Raw genomic sequence first — 21,246 nt, 5'->3', positions numbered from 1 at the left:
AGCTACCCAGCCAGTTGTGCTACTCTCATATTGCATCGCATGTACTTGATATTAGTAGTTATGGCAGGTATTATGTTGGTATTAGGCAATGCCTTAACAATCACAACCTTCATCTTCTTATAGGAAGCTATAGGTTTGATGAATGTAGAATGATGCACCTACAGGTATCGTGGGCTTGGATAATTTATCTTGAATGTGCCTTTTCTATCTTATTTTTTAAGAAAAAAAGAGTCATCATCATCTGATATACCTATTATGTATATTAAAACAGATACATTGCTTGCACTAAGCTCTTCACTTGCCACATTGACACTAATGTTAATGATGTGATTTAATCCTTCTTACATTCCACACCATCATTAATTAGATTAAAATCATATATTAAATTAAAACAATATAGTAATTAATTATAGGTTATAGAATAATGGTTTTAATTACTCACTATGGAGCTACTAATTAATATTAATGATGAGATTTAATCCCTTCTCACATTCCATGTTATCATTAATAAGGTGAAAGTCAAGAATGAATTAAATAAATGAGATAAGAAAGTTAGCAATAAATTAATGCTTTTTAATTTATCATATAAATAGTATAACAATTACAAAAGATTTATATAACAATTGAAATAATATATCTAATATTCATAATTTATTTAATATAATATAATAATTGTATATGATAAAAGATAATATATAAAGTAAATATAGTCTTAATTTGTTACAAAAATATTTTTAATATTATATATAATAATTACTTATTTGTTACTTAGTTTAACTCAAACTCAAGCAAATCGACATGGTAAGCCGATAAAAATTATATATAATAATTACTTATTTTAATAATAACATGCTGTTAAAATTATTTATTTTAATATCTACTTGATGATTAAATTAAAAACAACTAAAATACATAAATTATTTTAAAAAAATTTATAGCATAGATTATATCCAATGATTTCCATCTTACATTTAGATGATCTCTTATTATTTTAATTATTAATTATTTTTTAAGAAATTAAATGTAAAGAGTGGTGCTCAACTTTAAAAAATAAAAGTAAAGATAATTTAAAACGGAATACAAGGCAACATGCCAAACGGGCCCTCTAAAAGTCAAAAGCTAAGAGAAGAACGGGACAGAAGTCGCTGTCCAACTAAAACTCTGGGCCATAGCCGTTCCTTCCTAGAAACACGCGTCGCTTTACATATAAAGGAAGAAAACCCTTTCTCAATTCAAAAGAATTCGCAGCATTCCACGCCTCGGGCTTTTTCCGTCCCCGCACCGCCCCGTGACCCCAAAACCACCTTTGCCGCCTTCCACCACACGTGACCTCCCCCCGAATCCCCACACCCTTTTCCCTTCCGTCTGACGACTCCCGCTTTCAAACAAAAAGAACTTGGCACACTGAAGTTGGTGAAACCTAAGATCACTTCCCAAATTTCTTTCAATTCCTAAGACCTCGCATGCCATCGCCATCTCAACAGCAGCCCCCCCCCCCCACCCCCCCCAAAAAAAAAAAAAAAAAAAAAACCCACATTGTCCTATGTTCCCCACCTGCATGGCTTTTTGTGCCATTTATTAAAATTCATATATTTGTTTTCCTTGTAATATTCCAAGAAGAAATGTAAATTATTAACAAATTTTGACACTCAACCATCACTTTTAACTCCCATTGACTGCTCCCTCCTTCCTTTCTTTCCTCTCTTCATAAGCTTATGACATAGATCCCTTGAGCAGGACCTTGGTCCTTCTCTTTATAGCACATCCTCCTATGATCTTTTTCTTGATCCATGGGCAGTTTTTTTATCTGTGTTTAGCTCTTGGAACAGAGAAGAGGATATCAGTCCTCTCCCTTAGTCCTCGCTTCCCCCCTTCTGAAGAAATGGAAAGCCCATGATCTCTTGCTTCTCCTACACCTTGGACAACTAGCAATAAATTTTTATTCTCCTCTATCCTTCTCTTCCTCGTTCTCGTTGGCTGTTCTTTTTTGTGTGAATAAAAGGAAAGAGAAAGGGGATCGGCCCCGAAAGGAAAGCTGTATCATGGGCTGTGTGCAAGCCAAGTGCTGGCTTCGCTGCCGCCGGTGCTGCTGCCTGGACCAGCCATCCTCCGCCGGCGGCGACGGCGGCGCCTCCCGTGACGGCGACTCCGGCCGGCGCCAGCACCTCCTCTCCGGCAGCCCCCTGGGCTCCGCCGCCATCCCCTCCCACGGCCTCCTCCTCCAGTACTCCTACCTCTCCCAGCGCGGACACTACCCCGACTCCCCCGATCGCGAGAACCAGGACACCCTCTCCATCAAGACCCAGCTCCAAGGCAACCCGAACCTCCACCTCTTCGCTGTCTTCGACGGCCATGGCCATTTCGGCGCACAGTGCGCCGCCTTCGCCAGCGAGCACCTCGTCGATCACCTCGCCGGCGACCCCTCTCTACTCGACGACCCCGTCAAATCCTTCAATTCCGCCTTCTTCGCCGCCAATTCCGAGCTCCACGACAGCGAGATCGACGACACGATGAGCGGCACGACGGCGATCGCCGTCCTCGTGGGCGGCGACACGCTTTTCGTCGCGAACGTCGGCGACTCGAGGGCGGTCGCTGGCGTCTGGAATGGGCAGCGTGTGGTGGCGGAGGACCTGTCCAGTGATCAGACGCCGTTCCGGAAGGATGAGTATGAGAGGGTGCGGCGGTGTGGGGCGAGGGTGCTGAGCGTCGACCAGGTGGAGGGCGTCAAGGATCCGGCAATTCAGAGCTGGGGGATGGAGAGTGATGGGGACCCGCCGAGGCTGTGGGTTCAGAATGGGATGTACCCCGGGACGGCGTTCACGAGGAGCGTCGGGGACTCGACGGCGGAGAGCATCGGCGTCGTCGCCGTGCCGGAGGTCATGACGGTGAAGATCACGCCGAACCATCTCTTTTTTGTTGTGGCGAGCGACGGGGTTTTTGAGTTCCTCTCGAGTCAGGCTGTGGTGGATATGGTATAGCTCTGTTGGTTTTTCGGTTTTCACAAGAAAAAGATTGCTTTTAGTTTTGCAGTTGCTTCCTGTTTCACTGAATTTATTTTTTCCTGGTTTCGTAGCTTTAATGATTGAATTCTTTCATTCAAATGAATTCCTGAATCATAAAAGTTAAAGAAGTGATATAAAAACGGAAATGTCAGCTCTGAATAAAATGCAAGGGAATTTGAGTTGGGTACATGTGCAGTTGATGCATTATTTAAATGAATTTCATCTTTGCTTTGTCGTCTTGTTGGAAATTTTTTTCTTGAAGTTAATTTCTTTTACTTTTATTGATAATCTCTTGTCTGAGGAAAATTTCCAGTTAAATGTAATGGAGTTGAGCTATAGCTCATGTTTTAACAAAATTTGATATGTATCAACTCGAGGTGAATGATGATGGGATGAGGTGAAAGTGAAAGACATGGCACATTATCTGTTGATGCATTAATGGAGCCAAGAGAGAGAGCAAGGGCCAGGGCAAAAGGATAGAGACAGTGGCAATGTAGGTGTGAAAAGAAACTGGATCTTGAGTGTGGCCTGAACTTTGTTGTCTCTTTGAGGCACTGCTAGTTTTTTAGGTTGCTGAGATGGCTTTTTTTTTTTGTTCGTAATGCAGAGCAATTGCCAGAATAGCTGGTTCTGTCATGAAGATTTCACTACTCTGGAGGAAACTAGGCTAGGAAACCAATCCTTTCCATCCCTCCATCTGAATGAGTTTTCTGCTATGCGATTATGTTGTACGTTCTTGGTTTCGGAGATGGTATACGTGTCTCTATATACATATATATGTATATATTTGCGTTATATATGTGTGTCTGTGTGTGTGTTCTTGTATATGCATGTATGTATAATAAAAAATTGTAAAAAGATATGTAGTTTTTAAGGGAACAATAACCCGGATATCATTTAGGTTGTTCACTTTGTAACATTACTAGCATGTTCAGATACGTGTGGATTGATTTTGCTAGTTAGTCAATATATTGGAAAACTACTCTTTGCCTCATCTTTTTTGGAAATGCAAGTTTATGGTTGGATTGCGGTTGTCTCCATAACTTTGGATGCTTGGTATTGAAAACTTTCATCTGAAACTTTATCTACTATGCCATCAAATTCATTGTTAGCAGAAATAAACCTGGATTTAGCATATTTTGTAGCACATTATATTCTGCATTTTCGCTACCTTAAAAATACTATATCTGATAAACTTACTGACTGTAGTACTTCTCCTATATTGCTAACAGTCGGGTCAATTTGCTTATGAGCTAGTTCTTCTTCATTGAACCACCAATTGATGGAAATCAAAGTATTATGAAGTGAACAAAAGTTATGCCCTTGGTTACTTTTTTTTCCACTGATAAAATCAGTGAGCTATAGATACATGTCAAACTTATGATATATATTTTGGTATATCACAGCAAGTATGTGATATACTGATGCAGTAAATTGGATCAATGTGTATCATTGCTGATATTTTTTCAAATGGGATCGATTCCTACATAGAAGTCTTGTCACATATACAAATAGATAGCGATAAGAAAATTAATATATATTAAGAAATTTCATATATTTTATGGTACCAACAGTTGTTTATTATAAACTAAATGTTGCTAATAATACATAGTGAACTTGTAATTTTTGGTGACAAATCCACCTTGACATTACAACAACAAAGAAGTTCATAGCAAGAGCATACAAGAGGTTCTAATACAAAAGATATATTTCCTTAATAGCAACTTAGACAAATCTCAAGCAAACAATAAAGTTAAGCAAAGATAGAGTGAAAAGCTAAGTTGCTTCAAATGCCCCATTGAAGAGCCAGAAGATGAAAACAAGAGATGGCAAGAGAGGTGAAAAGAAATCTTATTCAAACATTAGACGAATTTTTATTCAAATCTAAGCACTAAATTATACTAGTAAGAAATCAAAATTAACACGTGTGAAATGGCATATACCAACTGCCATCTTATGATAGTCTTTAGTTTAGTGCATAAATCTGTGTTTTACAGTGTGGCGTATCCTATTAGTTTAGGGAAATGTTTTGTTATCAAGAACCTGTGATTTATTAAAGAATATATATTTATTGAACACTAGAATGGTTTATAATTCCTTCTGCACTTTAATATTCCCTTGTGCGGATGTAGAAAATTAGGTTTTGAGGCTTTGTTTGTTTAAAAGAGAAGTTGAGAATTCCATGGGAAGAAAAAAGCTTATGCCAAAATTAAAAAACTGTAGTTTTATGTAGATTGCGGACATGTCAAATTCTCAAACTTAGTATAATTGATGTTGAAGGGCATGCATTGTTAATCTTGCAACCACAGTTGATGTTATTGTCTTCGGTTCTTCAGCACAATAAAGGAGGTGATGTGATTTGTTGTGAGGTTTTAAAGTCAGTTTCAGTTTCAATTTCAGTTTTGGGTTTGGTTCCCTATGTAGAGTTTCAATTTCGGAAGTTTCATTAAGTTCTGAATTCTTGGTCAGAAAGTTAGGATGAAATTCTAAAATATAGAAAAAAAAAGGAAAAGAAATCAAAGCAAGTTATTTTCCATCATTCGATTGTGATTAGAGTTATCTAGGTTCACAAGTTATATAGATTGGGTAGTTTTAGATTGAAGTTTAACTATAGGCAAGTCATTTGCCATCATTTAGGATCATAATTTATATAACTTGGATAGTTTCAAGCTGAAATTAAACAATGCTCAATCTTAATGCATTAAATATATCACATAATTGTGCTAATCACTTAAGTAAAAATTATCAAATATCAATCAATCAAGCATCAACCAACAAAACAAGTACACAAAAAGTGTAAAATAAATTAGTTTTACTTATTTCAAATGGCATACTATTGCAAGTTGGGGCATTCAGGTAATAGCAGCCATCATCATCATCATCATCGCAATGTGGGTGGGGGTACTAACAGAGATTAGGATAATAACGAGATAATTCACTACCAATCCAAGTAATTATGAAATGTTTCATTTGCTGTATATATAAAAAAAATTATTTCTGTGAAATGTATTATGCTTTGTGTTTATGATAATCTTTCTAGAATACCATGACAAGGGCCATTAGAAGCCTTGGTCATTAAGAATTATATTTATTCTTCTTTAAACTCAAGAAAAAAAATCCATTAAAAATTAGTACCATATAGTTGATGAACTTTAATATACAAAGAAATGCCAAAAATATGATGGCAAACATTAAAACAAAGCTTTAAAGATACATTTGTCCATGCGTCATATAGAATGCCCATTTCTAAGTATCGGGTGTGAGTACTTTAAGCTAAATTGAAGGGTTTGGGTAACATAGGGGGCCCAGGCTAAACCACATGTGAGGAGTTTAAACCCAAAACCATATATTTACATCTCATAATTAATATCTACACCAATATACTCATATATGCAAATATACCTTGGCACATTGGTTTTTGTGGCATTGTATCCGATCAGCTACTCCTAGGACCTGAAAAGTCACATCAACATGGGAAAGAAATACCTGCCCATGCTTCCATGCTGTCTAGGAATGGGGGTGTGACTGAAAATAGTCCAAGCTTTCTTTTTAATTGTTGCATCTGTAAATCAGACTTTGGAAAGGCATATGACGGAATAGCTTCAAGATGATTCAACTCTAGTTTCTGATTTTGCATGAAAATTCGAATTTCTATGGGCATATAGGCTATATGAGCTAATTGTTTATTATGCGGGTTTTGTGAGTTAATGAACCTTGAGGATGGAACATCGGATCTCTTCTCTGCTGCTTTTTTTTTTTTTTTTTTTGGGTCTAACTATATATTTAAATAGGATGGTGGATGAGGTTTTCTTGTTTAAATTTCTTGCTTCTTAAAAGTGGTGGTCTTAAGCAGAAAAGTGGAAGTTATGATCTCTCCTTTTATATACTACACTATCTGCAATTATGGCTAGATAATGAACAGCTTGTGGATTTGTAACTTAGTCCATGTTTTTGTTGTTTTTTTTTTGAGTTGGTGTTGGTTCTCAGAAGTGGAGGATCTCCTATATGCCTAGTACAATGTTATCCCACAAATAATTGAGAAAGGAGAATTGGTTCTCCATAAGAGTAAGAAACATTGAGGATATTTATCAAAGATGTGGTGATAAATTCACCTAATTACTTCCTGTCGTTTGTTGGCCCCTTGATTGTAGCTAATCACATTGAGGACATTGCTAAAAGTTTTCTATCCATAGTTCTTCAACAGCTAGGACAGAGATATTCATCTTACAAAGTTCAATGTCCTCAACATAGTGGATGTATGTATCCATATCTCAAATACTTGGATTAGTTTTGAGGTTTAGCATATAAATCATTCTTACCCTTTATTTGTAAGGTAACATTGAATATAAGTATGACTCTAGATTCTGTTTCAAAGTTTATGACCAAGCTATTTTGGTCTTCTCCTTATTCTTGACCCATTAGTAGAAATTCAAAACACTGTCCTTACACTAGTTTCTGGTGGATCTTTGGTGCACGTGTGGATATTGTATGGATTAGCACTCCATGAGCTTATACTTGACAAGTGCACTTCTAAACTTCTAGAAAGTTCTTTCCTAACATTTATAATTTTATTACACAATGTTCTCCACCATATGAAACTTGCCTAACATTATTGCATACTCTTATCTACCTAGTACTATTTTTAGCAAGTACTAAGAAGCATGTGCTCATCACTCCAGCAATGGCACTGAAGAGGAAATATAGAGTACCGATATCCTTGTGGTTAGTGGAGAACAACCATCGGACAGGATTTGTAATTAAAGTTTGAATGAATTTTCCTTCCTTATTAGAGATGGGCCCTGTTAGGGGCTGAAAAAAAAAAGGTGGGGGATTCGATCCCAACTCTTCCTTCCACGACCCCTTATGCAATGATAACAACTGGGGGCTACCCATAAGAGAATAGCATTTTGCACTATATGAAACTTCCCTAACATGATTGCATACTCTTATGTACGTAGTCCTATTTTTAGCAAGCTTTTACATACCAAACCATACTGAGCATACTGTATTGTATTAGTAGAAACGAACATGGCACAAGGGCTTGATATAGTACTGTGCCAACTCATGATATGGATTCTATGCTGACTTAGCGCTTTTTTGTATATTCGTTTGGGGGGCTATCATACCATGCTGTACCATAACGATGAGATACCGGTATAGGACCTGGTATTGAGATGGAAAACCTTTATATGTAGTTCTAAGTTATATTGTAGCACTAATGATGATGATAATAATAATGATAGCAATGATTGTAATAATAAACACCATCTATAAATAATTGCTTCATCCATCCCAATTTACTTGTGTCTTGTCTATCTTATGTTCCCCCTTAAAAGATGATCATTATTAGAATTCTCTTGGTTATCAGCTTTATACGAGCTTTATTTTTTAATTCTTTTCCACTAATTGCATTCTACATTCTTTATTTCATTTTGTTGTTTTCTAAAACTCTTTCAATCTCCATATTCTAATAAGCAACTCAGTGAATGCATATATGTTACCATTTGGGATTTTTCATGTGACCCCCTGCAAAACTTCAACAATATATTACATAAAAGAAATTCCTCAGCTTTTGAAATTTCTGCAGACACCTTTGACAAGTCTAGCTGTTTTTCACAAAGAGAGGAGGAAATGTTAACTATCAATAATCAACATTCAATTGCACATAAGAGGCATTCATGATTATTCTTCTTAAATAATTGTTTAAAGTAAGGTACACCGTATAGTCCCAAACCAGGTGGTACAGCATGTATTGTACTGTACCAGGGGTAGATTGGCATGATTCTGCCCCTTGATTCGAGAAACTAGTGAGGGAGATGGAGAGGAAGAAGGAAAGAGGAAAAAAGAGGGAGGGAGGGAGAGGGCGGCGAAAAGCGAGAGATGCGGAGGGACTGAGGAGAGAGGTCTTTCGAAGCTCTCTCTCCTCTGCATCTTTGGAACAGGGCTTTGTCCCCTTATTTTTTTGCAACTTTTTAAATGAAGTTTGCGGCGATTGCCGACATCACTTTTTTTTTTTTTTTTTGAATTTTTAAAGTGAAGTCGGCAATCACTATCGACTTCACTTAAAATATTTCAAAAGAAGTCAACAGTTGCTGCTGACTTCACTTAAAAATTTGAAAAAAAAGGGATGGTGTGAAACAAGAGCTTGGCCCTTAAATTGAAGCCAGGGAGGATAAAGGGCTTTGAAAGCCCACTCTCCCCCTCCCTCCGCCCCTCTTGCTCTCTGGCACTCTCTTCATCTCTCCAACCTTTCCTCCCTTTCCCTCTTCCACTCCTTCCCCCCCTCTCTCTCTTCCACTCTTTCCTTCTCTCTTCTCATCTCTCCCTCTGTGTGTGTGCGCGCGCGCGCACTGCCCCCCCCCATGCTCTCCCTCCTTTGCTTGCCAATTCTCTTTCATCTGTGCACGCCAGAACAGCATGGCATAGTATCGTACCATACCGTATCACTAGCTTATCAGCATGGGGACCAGTTTTAGTATTGCGGACCTTGGTTTAAACTTTTAAATAATGATTTTTTTTTTGAAAATAAGATTTTCTCTCTTTTCCTTAAATGTCTTAAGGAGAAGCTACTAGCAAACTGCAATGACCACTCAAAGCTATTAAAGCCTCCTTTTTGAGGAAGTGGATGACAAAAAAGCACGGCACTTATTTTCACAATCGATCGATAAGATCTTTTGTTGGGGTGTGGAAATTTAAATTCCAATGAACATCTTGAAACATCGCAGGTTAAGATTTTATAGTTAATTTATTTATTTTCTATTTTTTTGTTTAGTTAGAGAAATAGGTTGGATATTTTAAATTTATGTGCAATTTAGGGACTCAATTTTAGGCTATTTTTCTACTGGTTTTTCAAGTACTATTTTGGGAATGATTAGTATCTATAGAACTTACTCTGGGTAATGGGTATAGGTTGAATTAGGAAAGTTTTATAATTATTAAAGTTGTATTTTAAAAAAGTTTAATGTTTTTATTGCTGGGTTTCATAAAAATGAAGGTATTCTTATTTTAGAAAATCCTATATGTTTTGTTAGGAAAAGTTTGATATTGTTGCATATGCTTCTTATTATTATCTCTCTTGGGAAGGGTCCATAAGTGTCCTGATTAGATAGAAAATCCTAGTCTAATATATATATGTATGTATGTATGCATGCTATAATGGAGGCTCTGCTTGTGCAGAGCTCTCCATTTGCCATGTGGATACTCCTATTAATGACATCATTATTATAACTCTTTATTTTGGATAGTAAGTAGAGTTATGTAATATGGTTCTTTAATAAGAAGTTTATTGGCTTACTAAATAGTATTAAATAAAAAAAACTTTTGTTAGTACTGCTAAATTAATACAAAAATTAATGGTATTATTAATAATCGTATTTGGTTAATGTATGTTGATATTAATAAAAATCACTTTCCATTAGTTTTGTATCCTGCACGGGTCATTAGATTATGCTAGTATTTTATTAATTTCTGTTATATTTTTGTGATCATAATCCTGCTTAAAAATGAAAACACAACTACTGATGACCCCACCATATTGCGTTTATATATCTCCTAGATGCAATACTTTTTTTATTTTCTATTACATGCAAGTTGAATCATGATCCTATTATTTTATGGTACTTTTTTTTACTATATCAATAGATATACATATACTATTAGAATTTTGTACAATGATAGTATATCATAATATTAATATCAAAAATATATTTTAGAAAATAGTTAGGCTCTTATATCTACTATATTATATTCTATTTCTGTTTTTCATTTTATTATTTCTATTCTATATTGCATTTCAAGAATAGTTGAAAAATGGAGAAAAATTGCACCCTGCGCATCATATTAGTTATATGCTAGTTAGTAACTACTATTATGGCTTTAGCTATAGAGGGAGAAAGGTTAATTAGTTTTGGTGAACAATAATGAATACCATTGTCTCTTTCTTTCTATATATCTCTCTTTTTTTGTCCTGAACACTTATATTCTCCATCCAGGTATTGCGAGATCATGGAATCAATTTTCTCTGGGAGTATAAAAATGTTTCTTTATGCTGATTTTTTTGCCAAACAATCTGAAGTAAATTTATATTTCATATGAACTGTCAGATGGAAAGTTTATGTCAGATTTGAATCTATTGTAGGTTTGATCAAGCAGATCAGATCATCATATCTCTTCTGCCATCTATTTCTCCAATCTTTTCAGCCTCTAGGTTAGCTCATGAGGGAACCATTGACAAGACTAGCTAGTCTCTTCTACCCATGTGCCACAAAACAACCAAATTCTCTACGTTGTCAACTTCTCATGATTGCTCGGTGCATAAAATTGTAACATCCTTGAGTGGTAGGGATCTTCCTTGGATATAAGAGTTCTAAAATACGGGGGTGGAGGATCATTTGAAGATGGAATTTTGGTATAAAACTCCCTTCCATCAATGGTTTGAGCTTCTGAATGAACCAATGGTTGAGAATTACTAGAAATGGTGTTTCAGGCCACTTTCTTTGACTAAGAAGGGTGAGGAGAGATAACTGGTCATTTGCTTCTTTCCGGTGGTCAGAGACCATGTCCGGAGTGCTTAGGAGAATGAAGCACAGCAGCTTGACCTCATCAAGATCTCCTAGCTTCTTCAGCAGCTATGGGCAACAAGATTGCTGGAAATGGGTGCAATCAAATGAGCAGCTCTAGAGAAAGGACATGGCCCTAGAAGGCAGCAATCTTAAGAGGTGCATGCGTGTAAGAGTGCATAAGCAGGAAGCCTGCAGGGTATTCAAATGCTACCATGTGTATGCAACAAACACTTGCTACTACATTTCCCAATCGACTAAAAGATAAAATATGATTTAGTTCTTATATAATCCCAAAATTCAATATGCTTTATTAATCATTCACTAACCATTTATCTATTCATAGATCTTGCCCAAATGCAAGAAGGATCTTATGTTGTTGCCACAAACTTCACTCAGCTGATCATCATAATGAAGATTTTAGGTTTCTTGCATGTGGCAAAAGTGTCAATAATTCTTTGGATGGGGCCGTGTCAATTTGAGTCTCTATTTTGATACACTTAGTCCAGATTACTCATAGTTTGTGGTTGGAATTGCTTCTGTTGTTTGTGGTTGGAATTGCTCTGTTAAAACTTCCTGTCCTTTACTGCAGGTGTCCAGATACCCAGATCCCCAAGATGCCTGCTCAGCAATTGCTGCAGAATCTTACAAATTATGGTTAGAGAATGAAATTCGGACTGATGATATAACAATCATTGTCGTGCACATCAAAGACTTGGGTGATGTAAGTTAAATGTTATTTGCATCAATTACCTCAAATTAGTTGCATTTTTTTTCTTAGGTTTGTTAGTGATTGCCAGTCTTCCATAAAAATCTGATCAGTCAGATGCTGTAGCAACTAATGAAGCAAGTCATATCGGCACAAAAGCTTCTCTAATGGTTTCACAGAAAGCAAGCACAGAGAGATGTGCATCTCCAGGGTCAGAAACTGGTCATCCAAAAGGAAGGAATTTCCTTGAGCTGCAGTCATGTCCTCCTGACTTTTCCCTGGAACGAAGTCTTGCATGTGTTGCTCCTTCTCCTACACACTCTTTATCTATAGAAACGGTTTGCATCTACTGTCATGCTATTGTGTTGTACATCTTATTATCTTCTCTGAATTCATTAAGTGATACCTCTGTTTCTTGACAGTGATATACCCAGACTGACTGACTGACCGAGGCTGCCTGTATTCCTCCACCTTCCAGTGTAATGTGTCTTATCTAACTTGTAAACTACCATTCTAAAGAGAAGCATCTAGTCTTTTCTTATGGTAATCTGGTTATAAAAATAGAAATATTCAATTTATGGCGTCAATTTTTTTGCCAAACAAACCAAGAACCTGTCAATTTGATTGCCTTTCTTCGTAATATCACTGTAATTTTGAACGTCCATGAGTTCTTAGTTGTTTGATTGTTTCTTTTGTAATTCTGCATGCGTGGAGTATGCTAACTCTATCTAATTATGCCTGACAGGATAAGTTCCGCAATGGTGGAGGGAATAATTCAATTCCTTGTGGTCTTTTAGTTCCAAGAATCTATTATGAGGAGCTTTCTTTATCATCTTGGCCACATTTCCAGTATGTCACATTTTAGATCCCCTTTATATTCAACTCAAAAGGCTGTTCAAAGTAGTATGGATTTGAGGGAAACATGGTGCCTCTCGACCTTTTCAAGGACCATCGAGCGGCCATTGCTGCGTGGATGTGGAAGATGGTTGTGCAGTATTTGACATCCTACCTGTTAATTTATTGCATATAGCACTAGGGATGAAGCATCGGATGGTCGGCATATGAAATGCTCGTGTTAGGAAGTTGAGGCTTGTAATAAGGTGATGAATAACATTCCCACGGAAAGCATAGACGAACCTGTTTTATCTTTTGGAGAAATGTTATTTCATTTGTTAAATTAAGCTGGCCAGCAATGAGATTGGCCATCTTGTACAAAACTAACTAGACTAGCCATGTGGAAAGTGCTTGAAAAATGCTAAATATAGGCAGGTCTCAACCTACCAAAAAAAAAAAAAGGCTAAGAAATAATAGTAATGTTGTTGCATCACTTTGCGCTTGCTTGAATGCCTTGTGTGCTTGCTTAATCTATGTTCAGATAATTTTGTCTGTGATAGAATGATGATTTCTATTTCATGATATGAGAACTTCACTTTCTCATGTGGATGTCCAATGCTGAGGTCTGTTAGTTTTGGTGGCTTCTGAGAGCTCCCAGGTCTCCAGAGCTTGACCAACCAAATCAATTACCCCAGCCCATGCCACTGCCTGCCTTAGATCTACGCAAGCAACATTTTAAGTGTTACAATAAGAGTCTAAAATTATAATATTTTAGTACTATAATTTGTGGGTCACTTGAGCAAATAACATTTTAGTGCCCCGGGCTGAGACTTTCTACAGAGGTTTAGCTTGTATAAAGTTCCTTGCTTGTTGTGTAGATTAAGTACCAATGAAGGGAGTGTTTGTTTGGCTGTTGTTAAAGTTCATTATTTAATGTGCAACAAAAAATTGAGTATCGAGACATTCTATTTATTTTAATTAGTTATATTACTATATTATGTTTTAAGAATAGTGGAGAAAAGAGAGACAATCCTACCTCACACATCAGGTGAGATATATGCTAGTAATTATTGATTTTGCAAGCCAAAATTAATTTTTAGAAGAATTTTAATTTTAATTTAAATATAAGTATGATATTACTGATGCACATTTACGGAACATCAAATATATATTTATTGAATGTTTGTTGCGTGTATTGAATACTTGAAAGATATTTGCACAAGACACTTCATCTGATATGCATTTGTTTCGACCACCTTCTTCTTATATTTAGATTAAGGGTAAAATCATTGACTAGTTGCATATCATTGGGAGAAATCAAATCCGATATTTTCTTACAAAATCAATAATTAAGTGGTCCTTTATCCAAAATCTATGCATATATAGACAATATTATTCACATATAAACAATATTATTCATGATCCACTGAAAGATGAAAGTTTAATCGTGGAGCGATAGCTAAAAATTGTAATCTAATCTTGTTAAAAGAATTAAAGCAACAAACACTCATTAAATGCTAAACAAAATGATATTTAAAAGATTAAGAAGAAGGAAAACAAGATTAATGTATCCTTGCTTGATCCTTTGAAGCTTCTAGCCAGCGAGGCACTCGTGTTTCTTGACATTATTGTTTTTAAATTTGATCTCTTCAGCACTATGGTTATCATAATTGATATTTTGATTTATCCTAAATTTGAAGACAATGGCATGTCACTAGACAGAAGTTTGATCGGACGAATAAGAAGAAACACCACAAAAATTTCGTTATTTAAAGAAAAAAATAGGGATCTTGCTAGGAAATTTTTGAAACAAGGGAGATTTGATATGCAAATATCTAGAAGATGTGTTTTGTGTGCAATAATTTGTGATCCAGCCAAAATCTTTTATAAATATATTCTACTATGAAAATTATAGTCCTAAGTATTTTGGTGAGACTCTGCTCGGGATGTTGTAATACAGCGAGAAAGGTGAAGAGCAATTTGATCGCCATAATTACACTTTAAATATTAACATATAAACAGAAGTAAACCATAATTTGGTAAAAATTCTTCAAAAAATTTTATTGATATGTCAAAAGATTGCTCATTGATATTTTAGATGCATATATAGAACATGACCCCTAACTTTAATTTGGACATTAAGTCCCGTACAAAATTATACTTCTAATTGACTCAATAAAGGAACACACTAAACTATAAACATAAAAATATGGCTAAAATTCTAGCTTCTATAAATCTTGGCATGGTCTAATTGATCATAGTAGCTATAGATTGCACCATTTGATGCATCATATTGTTTAACTACACATCAATCTCTAGTAATAGTAGGCTAAAACTTTAATGTTGCTCTACTTTTATATCTCCATGTCTCTTTCTCTCCATCTCTCTCATGATAGACAAGATATATTTGATGGGATCTTAGTTATCCATTAAGAATATGTTTGGTCCTAAAGAACTCTATAGAAAATAAAAAATTATATCAAGAAAACATTTTTCACATATATAGTAATTTTTTTTAATTTATTATTTTTAAGAATAAATAAAAAACTTTTTTTATCTAAAAAAATAGATAATTAATATAATTTTTTTTGCAACTAAATGTATCTCATATATCCTCTCCCTGTTGTATATTCCACACATGGCTATTGCCAAATTCTAGTTGTGAAAGATTTGAAGGCTTTAGATAATCATAAGCGATTTGTTTAGGATTGTTAACAAAAAAAAAAAAAATAGTCGGTGGGAAGGAAGCAGAGTCAAATAGAATCATGGAGTGGTATTTTAGTCTAAACTTAATTTTTTTTGAAAATTAAATATATTATAAAAATATATTTGATTCGTAATCGAAATCAAAATCAGAATATATTGACGTACGAGAATCGAGTAATCATATCTGCTGATATATTTAATTTATAATTAAAATAAAAAATAAAATAAAATTTAAATAATAATAAAAATAAAATTTAAAATTTAAAAAATTAAAATATTTTTATTTTTTATATAACGAATAGAACTCCTCTAAATCAAATGACGAAAGATATTCATTCTCATTGTCATTCTAAAATCCAACCCGCCCGACCAAAAATATCCTCAAGCTTCTTCTCTGGCCTTTCCTCTTCGTGCAGCCGTGCGGCAATAAAATGACAAACTTTCTAAGACCCAATCCTACCACCAATCTCGCTTCCGGGTAATAAAACAAAAAAAAAAAAAAAAAAAAAAGTAAAAAACTCCAGCACCAGCTTTTAAGGAATGCACGCCAACAGCTATCTCTCCCCAGATCCCCCCCTCCCCAGATTGCAGTCTACGTTCACTCAGAAAAGCTCGGTCTTTCCACCAAACCCTTTAGATTTAGCAATAAATCCTCCAAGGTCAGAACTTTATATTTATCCGCCACCAACCCAAGCCGTCGTTGGTGTTGTTTCATCCGAGCTGGAGGGTTGGTGTGGTGATGGCGTCGGGCTCCATCCAGAAATCTGAGGAAGAATGGAGGGCCATCCTCTCACCGGAGCAGTTCCGGATCCTTCGGATGAAGGGAACTGAGTATGACTGGCTCTTATTTCTTCTATTTTTCTCCTATTGCTTTGAGTTCTTGTGGTTTGACCTTGGTGTTATTTTTTTTCTCTTCATGTTCTGCTTCATGGATTTTTTTCGTATTTTTTGTAGCTTTTTTTGGACATATGTGTTTTGATGTACCATAACATCATGATTTTTTTTTTTTTTTTTTGTGTTTTTAGGTCTATGTAGTCTGTAATTTTTTCAAACCTGCTTCTTGTTTGGATGTTTAATGAAAATTTATAAATCCCTGAAATCATGGCATTTTTGAATCTTTCTACTTTGGTTTCAGTTCTCCGAGTAGTTGATTTTTTTTTTTTTTTGCTATTTTAGATCTTTCTTACATCAAGATTCAAACACCTTCAGAAAGATATCACAAGTTTCAAAAACTATAAAAGCTTTGGGTTGGGCAAAAGGAGGTAGAATCGTGATTTTCGAATCAAATTCCTTTCTTGATAAAAGGTAATTAACCCCAGCCCAACCTTTTTGTGAAAAAGGAAGGATTTTTGGAATTAAAAGCTCCCAACATGGCCTAAATTTTTCGATATGCTTATATTAAAACTTGTGTCTTCTTGGGATTTTCCTGAGAAAATGATGTCCCAATTTGGAGTAAACCATGTGAGTTTGCAATAGTTTTCTTGGTTGACAAATTTTAATTTACGCTCCTGGTTCTGGGTTGTTTCATTTTATCAAATTCTTAATGAATTTGTATGATGCTGATGATTGGGTTTGTTACATTTAGACTAAGTGTTATTAAGTATTCTTGTATCCATTGTTCCTTGGCTTTTGAACAATTTGATTTTGGCTACTTCGAATTTCTTTGTCATGAAAGTCTTTATGTGCTTTTAGGGTTAATTAATTCAAACATGTGTTATTCATGTAATGTAATTGGGATAAGATCAAGGGATTAAGGCCAGCTTATTTCTTGGCTTTGATGTTGGAAATGTCGGTCTGCTTAGTTCCATGTTAATTATCAATTATACCATTGTTTTTCTCTGGTAGTTGGTTTTTGGTATTATTTTTAGCTGTTTTTTTATTTGTTTTGCTATAGACTTGTTATTTTTTAGTTTGATTTGGTGCATCTATTTTTATTTTGGAATTATGGATTACTCTGATTTTTTTTTTTTTTTTTTACAGTTGGCAGTTTTTAAGTACTTGTTAACTTGAAAAGTTATATGCTGCATTCATCTTGTTTTGGATTGTCTTAGATGCCAGTTAGAAGCAATCTTTTGAAATATTATGATTTAGGTTACTTACTGTTTTCAAGTCCTTTTGTTTTGCTGTTCCTATCTGCTGAATCACAGGCATTATGCTGTCTAACACTTGAACGTATAATTGATTTATTTCTTAAATCTCTATTTCTCATATGTTTTATGATTAAGATTAATACATAGCTGAAATCATATAGTTGTCTATTACTCTCTCTCCTTTGACCTTCAAAACTAGTGGTTTGAATATGCATGAATTTGGAGAATGACTTAATCTTTTGGTACTTTTTAGCATTTCATTATTTTGGCTACTTAGCTTGATACCTTGTGTATTTCCTGATTTATGTGATGTTCAATTGGTTGATTCATAATAGCTGGAGTCTTCTACCTAGAGTGCTGCAACTGCTATGAAATCTCCAATATCTTGCTCCAGCACCCACTTCCTGAGCTTTTCCTATTCAAAGTTTTCATTGAGCTCCACCTCCTTGCTCCTGCATTAAACCTACTATTGTACCTGCTTCTGATTCACGTGCTCAAGGATGGTTCCTTGGTTTCTTTTGATTTATTAATTCAATAAGTTGTATATGTTCAGATATAATTTGCAACAATGTTTATTTTGCGACACTTCTACACTTTCTTGCCTATCAACTGGTCTTCGGAGACTCATGAAAGGGTTCTACCTTGCTTGAATATGCCTGGTTTAGGAATTTGGCATTGACACAAAGGATTTAAGTCATGCTAACAACCAATCATAAAGGTTTTTCTCAATTTTTCCATGTAGCCCTCTCAAATTGGAGTTTTGCTCCATCATAACTCCCATGTAAATAGGAAAAGTCTTGGTTGATTTGTTATATAATAATGAACCTTTATATACAAATTATAGTTTCATCACTTCATTTACAAATTATGATTCAATCGGTTGCTTTATATTAGCTGGACTCTTCTACCCTGCACCCGCTTGGGAATCTCTCCAATATCTTGCTTCTGCACCTTCTTCCTGGGCACTTCCTTCTTCAAAGTTTTTTTTAAAATTTAAAATTAAATTTTATTTTTTATTTACAAGCTCAGCTTCCCTTCTCCTGCATCCAAACCTACTCTTGCACTGGCTTAAAGCTTTGTTGATTGGCTGTATGATAATGAATCTCTACTGACAAAGTATGATGGCATTGTTTAAAAGGGAAAGGGCACTTAAATGTGTTTATGGTTAAACAGTTGATTCAAGTAAACGCATTTGAGAAATTTCTTTGTTTTCATTTTTGAATCAAGCCAAGTATTTTGCACTGACATGTTTTCTCTTTAACCAAATAATGAACAAGAATATCGTAGGAAATTCAAGATAATCTTTATGTATCCCATGAATCTGATGGCATGTGGATGCATGTAAGATATGACAAGGGCTCTATTACAACCTTACATTCATAAGAAAAACTCACATGACTTTGAAATATCATTTTTTCCTGAAAAAAGATGTGCAACTATTCACTTAAAGTATCAAGTGTAGATTGGTTGTTCTAACTTCTCTTCTAATCCCCCCATCGATCATGTCATCATGCTTGAATATCTGCAAATTGCAAGTCTCAGCTTAAAACAGCTACTTGTACTTCTGGTTTTCTTGATGGTTTTTCCAATGAACTTTTGCTGATTCATGAGCTTGAATGGCCAGTTTCAGATTTCTTGCTGGGCTTATGATGTTTATGACCACATATTTTATTTTTTTTAAAAAAAAAAAGATTAAAAAGAACATGAGACATTCTAATAGAACCCATCCCTCACTCTCAGAAAATAAAATAGACAGAAAGGAGCCGGGGTAGAGACTGGATTTTGGCTTCTGGAGCAGCTCATTAGTCATTGCTAAGCCTGCATTCATTTCGGTTGACTTTAAATGAATGAAATGGAGGCTTGTTACTATGACCCAGGCCTAACATTGTCATTTAACTCAATGATTATTTCCAATTGTATTGCATTATTGTTTGTCATTTAGAAACCTGAATAGTGTCCAACAGAAAGCAAAAAGTGTAGGAAACTTACATATTTGTGTTCATGCACTTACAAATGAGACTATGAAATGACTTTGGAAGGATAAGTACTGGCATTTTGTTGGTGGTAGGAGGGGGTGGGGGTTCAATTTCATAACTTTTCGCATGACATTAACACCTAGTCAAAAAAACCACCTTGTTTCTTGTTTTATCTCAGTGCTAATTTTATGGTGTCTTTCAGATACCGAGGCACTGGTCAATATGACAAATTCTTCGATGAAGGTATATATGGGTGTGCTGGATGTGGAACTCCCCTTTACAAGTCCACCACCAAGTTCAATTCTGGGTGCGGCTGGCCAGCTTTCTATGAGGGTCTTCCTGGAGCCATAAATCGCTCGGTGTGTCTTTGCTTATTATTTTTATAATAATAATATTATTATGTTTTCATGCTTCTTTTTTGCCAGCCCATTCATTTGAGTTCATAACAATTGCTAACAACGCTGACTTGTATTGGCAGCCTGATCCTGATGGGAGGAGAACAGAAATCACTTGTGCAGCTTGTGGTGGGCATTTGGGTCATGTGTTTAAAGGAGAGGGGTTTAACACACCTACCGATGAACGCCACTGTGTCAACAGCATTTCACTCAAGTTCGCTCCTGCCTCCTGAACAACTTTCCTCCTCCAGTTTGATTATTTCTGATGCCTCCTGTGCAAGTAATAAAGTTGACTCATGTGTAAGGACCTGTATTGGGTGTTAAGTTATTCAAAATGGCTCTTAGATTCAATTAGGTCTACATTGGATAATGAAAGTCTAAATATCAATCATGTAAGTCATTGGATGGGATCTGTTATTTTTAAATTGCTTACATATCAGAAATCATGTAATTTGAAGTCTTCTAATCTATGTATCAAATAGTTAAAAAAAATTAGATAGTCTAAATAAATTTAATTATATATATTTTTTAATCACTTCGTATGTAGGTTAGTGATTTTTAAGTTATATGATTTTGGATATGTAAGCATTTTAAAGATAACGCATCCAATAGCTTAGTATCAATGATAATTAGCTCAGATCATTGATACGAGACTTCTATTATCTAATATAGATATAATAAAATCTAAGTGAAGGTCTACTTTAGTGTAGTGCTAACTCTCTCTCTCTCTCTTTTTTTCTGCCTTTGTATTTGTATATTTTTTTTCTACTATACTTTAGAAGTATTGTTGGATTGCCTAACCATGCATGAATCTTGAAGTGTTTTTAATAAAAAATGAAAGATTAAGCAAGTCATAGTTTTCCTTGGTGTGACTAATTACTGAAGAAAGAAAATATGTTCAATATCATCATTTCTATGTCATGAAATTTATGGAGTACCACCTTCCTTTTTAGTCTTATTAAGCGGGGAGATGTCG

The 21,246-nt window shown here is 35.3% G+C and overlaps 2 protein-coding genes across 3 annotated transcripts; both read left to right on the top strand.

Annotated features, from left to right (window-relative positions):
• Nucleotides 1–1,549: 1,549 nt before the first annotated feature.
• LOC105057870 (probable protein phosphatase 2C 35) lies at nucleotides 1,550–13,596 on the top strand. Of its 2 annotated transcripts, XM_073248685.1 has the most exons (5): nucleotides 1,562–2,972; nucleotides 12,153–12,284; nucleotides 12,383–12,607; nucleotides 12,692–12,748; nucleotides 13,015–13,596. In XM_073248685.1, exons 1-4 carry the CDS (start codon nucleotides 2,043–2,045, stop codon nucleotides 12,692–12,694), a joined length of 1,290 nt encoding a protein of 429 aa, XP_073104786.1. In that variant the 5' UTR covers nucleotides 1,562–2,042; the 3' UTR covers nucleotides 12,695–12,748; nucleotides 13,015–13,596. The 2 variants fall into 2 exon arrangements, with proteins under 2 accessions (XP_019710205.1, XP_073104786.1); XM_019854646.3 differs by lacking the exons at nucleotides 12,692–12,748; nucleotides 13,015–13,596 and having other exon boundaries at nucleotides 1,550–2,972; nucleotides 12,361–12,500.
• A 2,754-nt stretch (nucleotides 13,597–16,350) lies between these two features.
• Nucleotides 16,351–20,680, top strand: LOC105057869 (peptide methionine sulfoxide reductase B3, chloroplastic). The gene is made up of 3 exons (XM_010940589.4): nucleotides 16,351–16,640; nucleotides 20,078–20,234; nucleotides 20,354–20,680. The coding sequence occupies exons 1-3, from the start codon at nucleotides 16,549–16,551 to the stop codon at nucleotides 20,501–20,503; spliced, it is 399 nt and encodes a 132-aa protein (XP_010938891.1). The 5' UTR covers nucleotides 16,351–16,548; the 3' UTR covers nucleotides 20,504–20,680.
• The last annotated feature ends 566 nt before the right edge of the window (nucleotides 20,681–21,246 follow it).

Source organism: Elaeis guineensis, chromosome 14, assembly GCF_000442705.2.
Source record: "Elaeis guineensis isolate ETL-2024a chromosome 14, EG11, whole genome shotgun sequence".
NCBI classification, from domain to species: Eukaryota; Viridiplantae; Streptophyta; class Magnoliopsida; order Arecales; family Arecaceae; genus Elaeis; species Elaeis guineensis.
The sequence above is the reverse complement of the archived record's forward strand: the minus strand, read 5'-3'. Positions and strand labels throughout refer to the sequence as shown.

Coding starts and splice junctions, on each gene's coding strand:
- LOC105057870 (XM_073248685.1), top strand. CDS start 2,043: ATGGGCTGTGTGCAAGCCAAGTGCTGGCTTCGCTGCCGCCGGTGCTGC. Junction 2,973..12,152: donor GTCAGGCTGTGGTGGATATG/GTATAGCTCTGT, acceptor CCTTTACTGCAG/GTGTCCAGATACCCAGATCC. Junction 12,285..12,382: donor ACATCAAAGACTTGGGTGAT/GTAAGTTAAATG, acceptor AAATCTGATCAG/TCAGATGCTGTAGCAACTAA.
- LOC105057869 (XM_010940589.4), top strand. CDS start 16,549: ATGGCGTCGGGCTCCATCCAGAAATCTGAGGAAGAATGGAGGGCCATC. Junction 16,641..20,077: donor CTTCGGATGAAGGGAACTGA/GTATGACTGGCT, acceptor GGTGTCTTTCAG/ATACCGAGGCACTGGTCAAT. Junction 20,235..20,353: donor CTGGAGCCATAAATCGCTCG/GTGTGTCTTTGC, acceptor TTGTATTGGCAG/CCTGATCCTGATGGGAGGAG.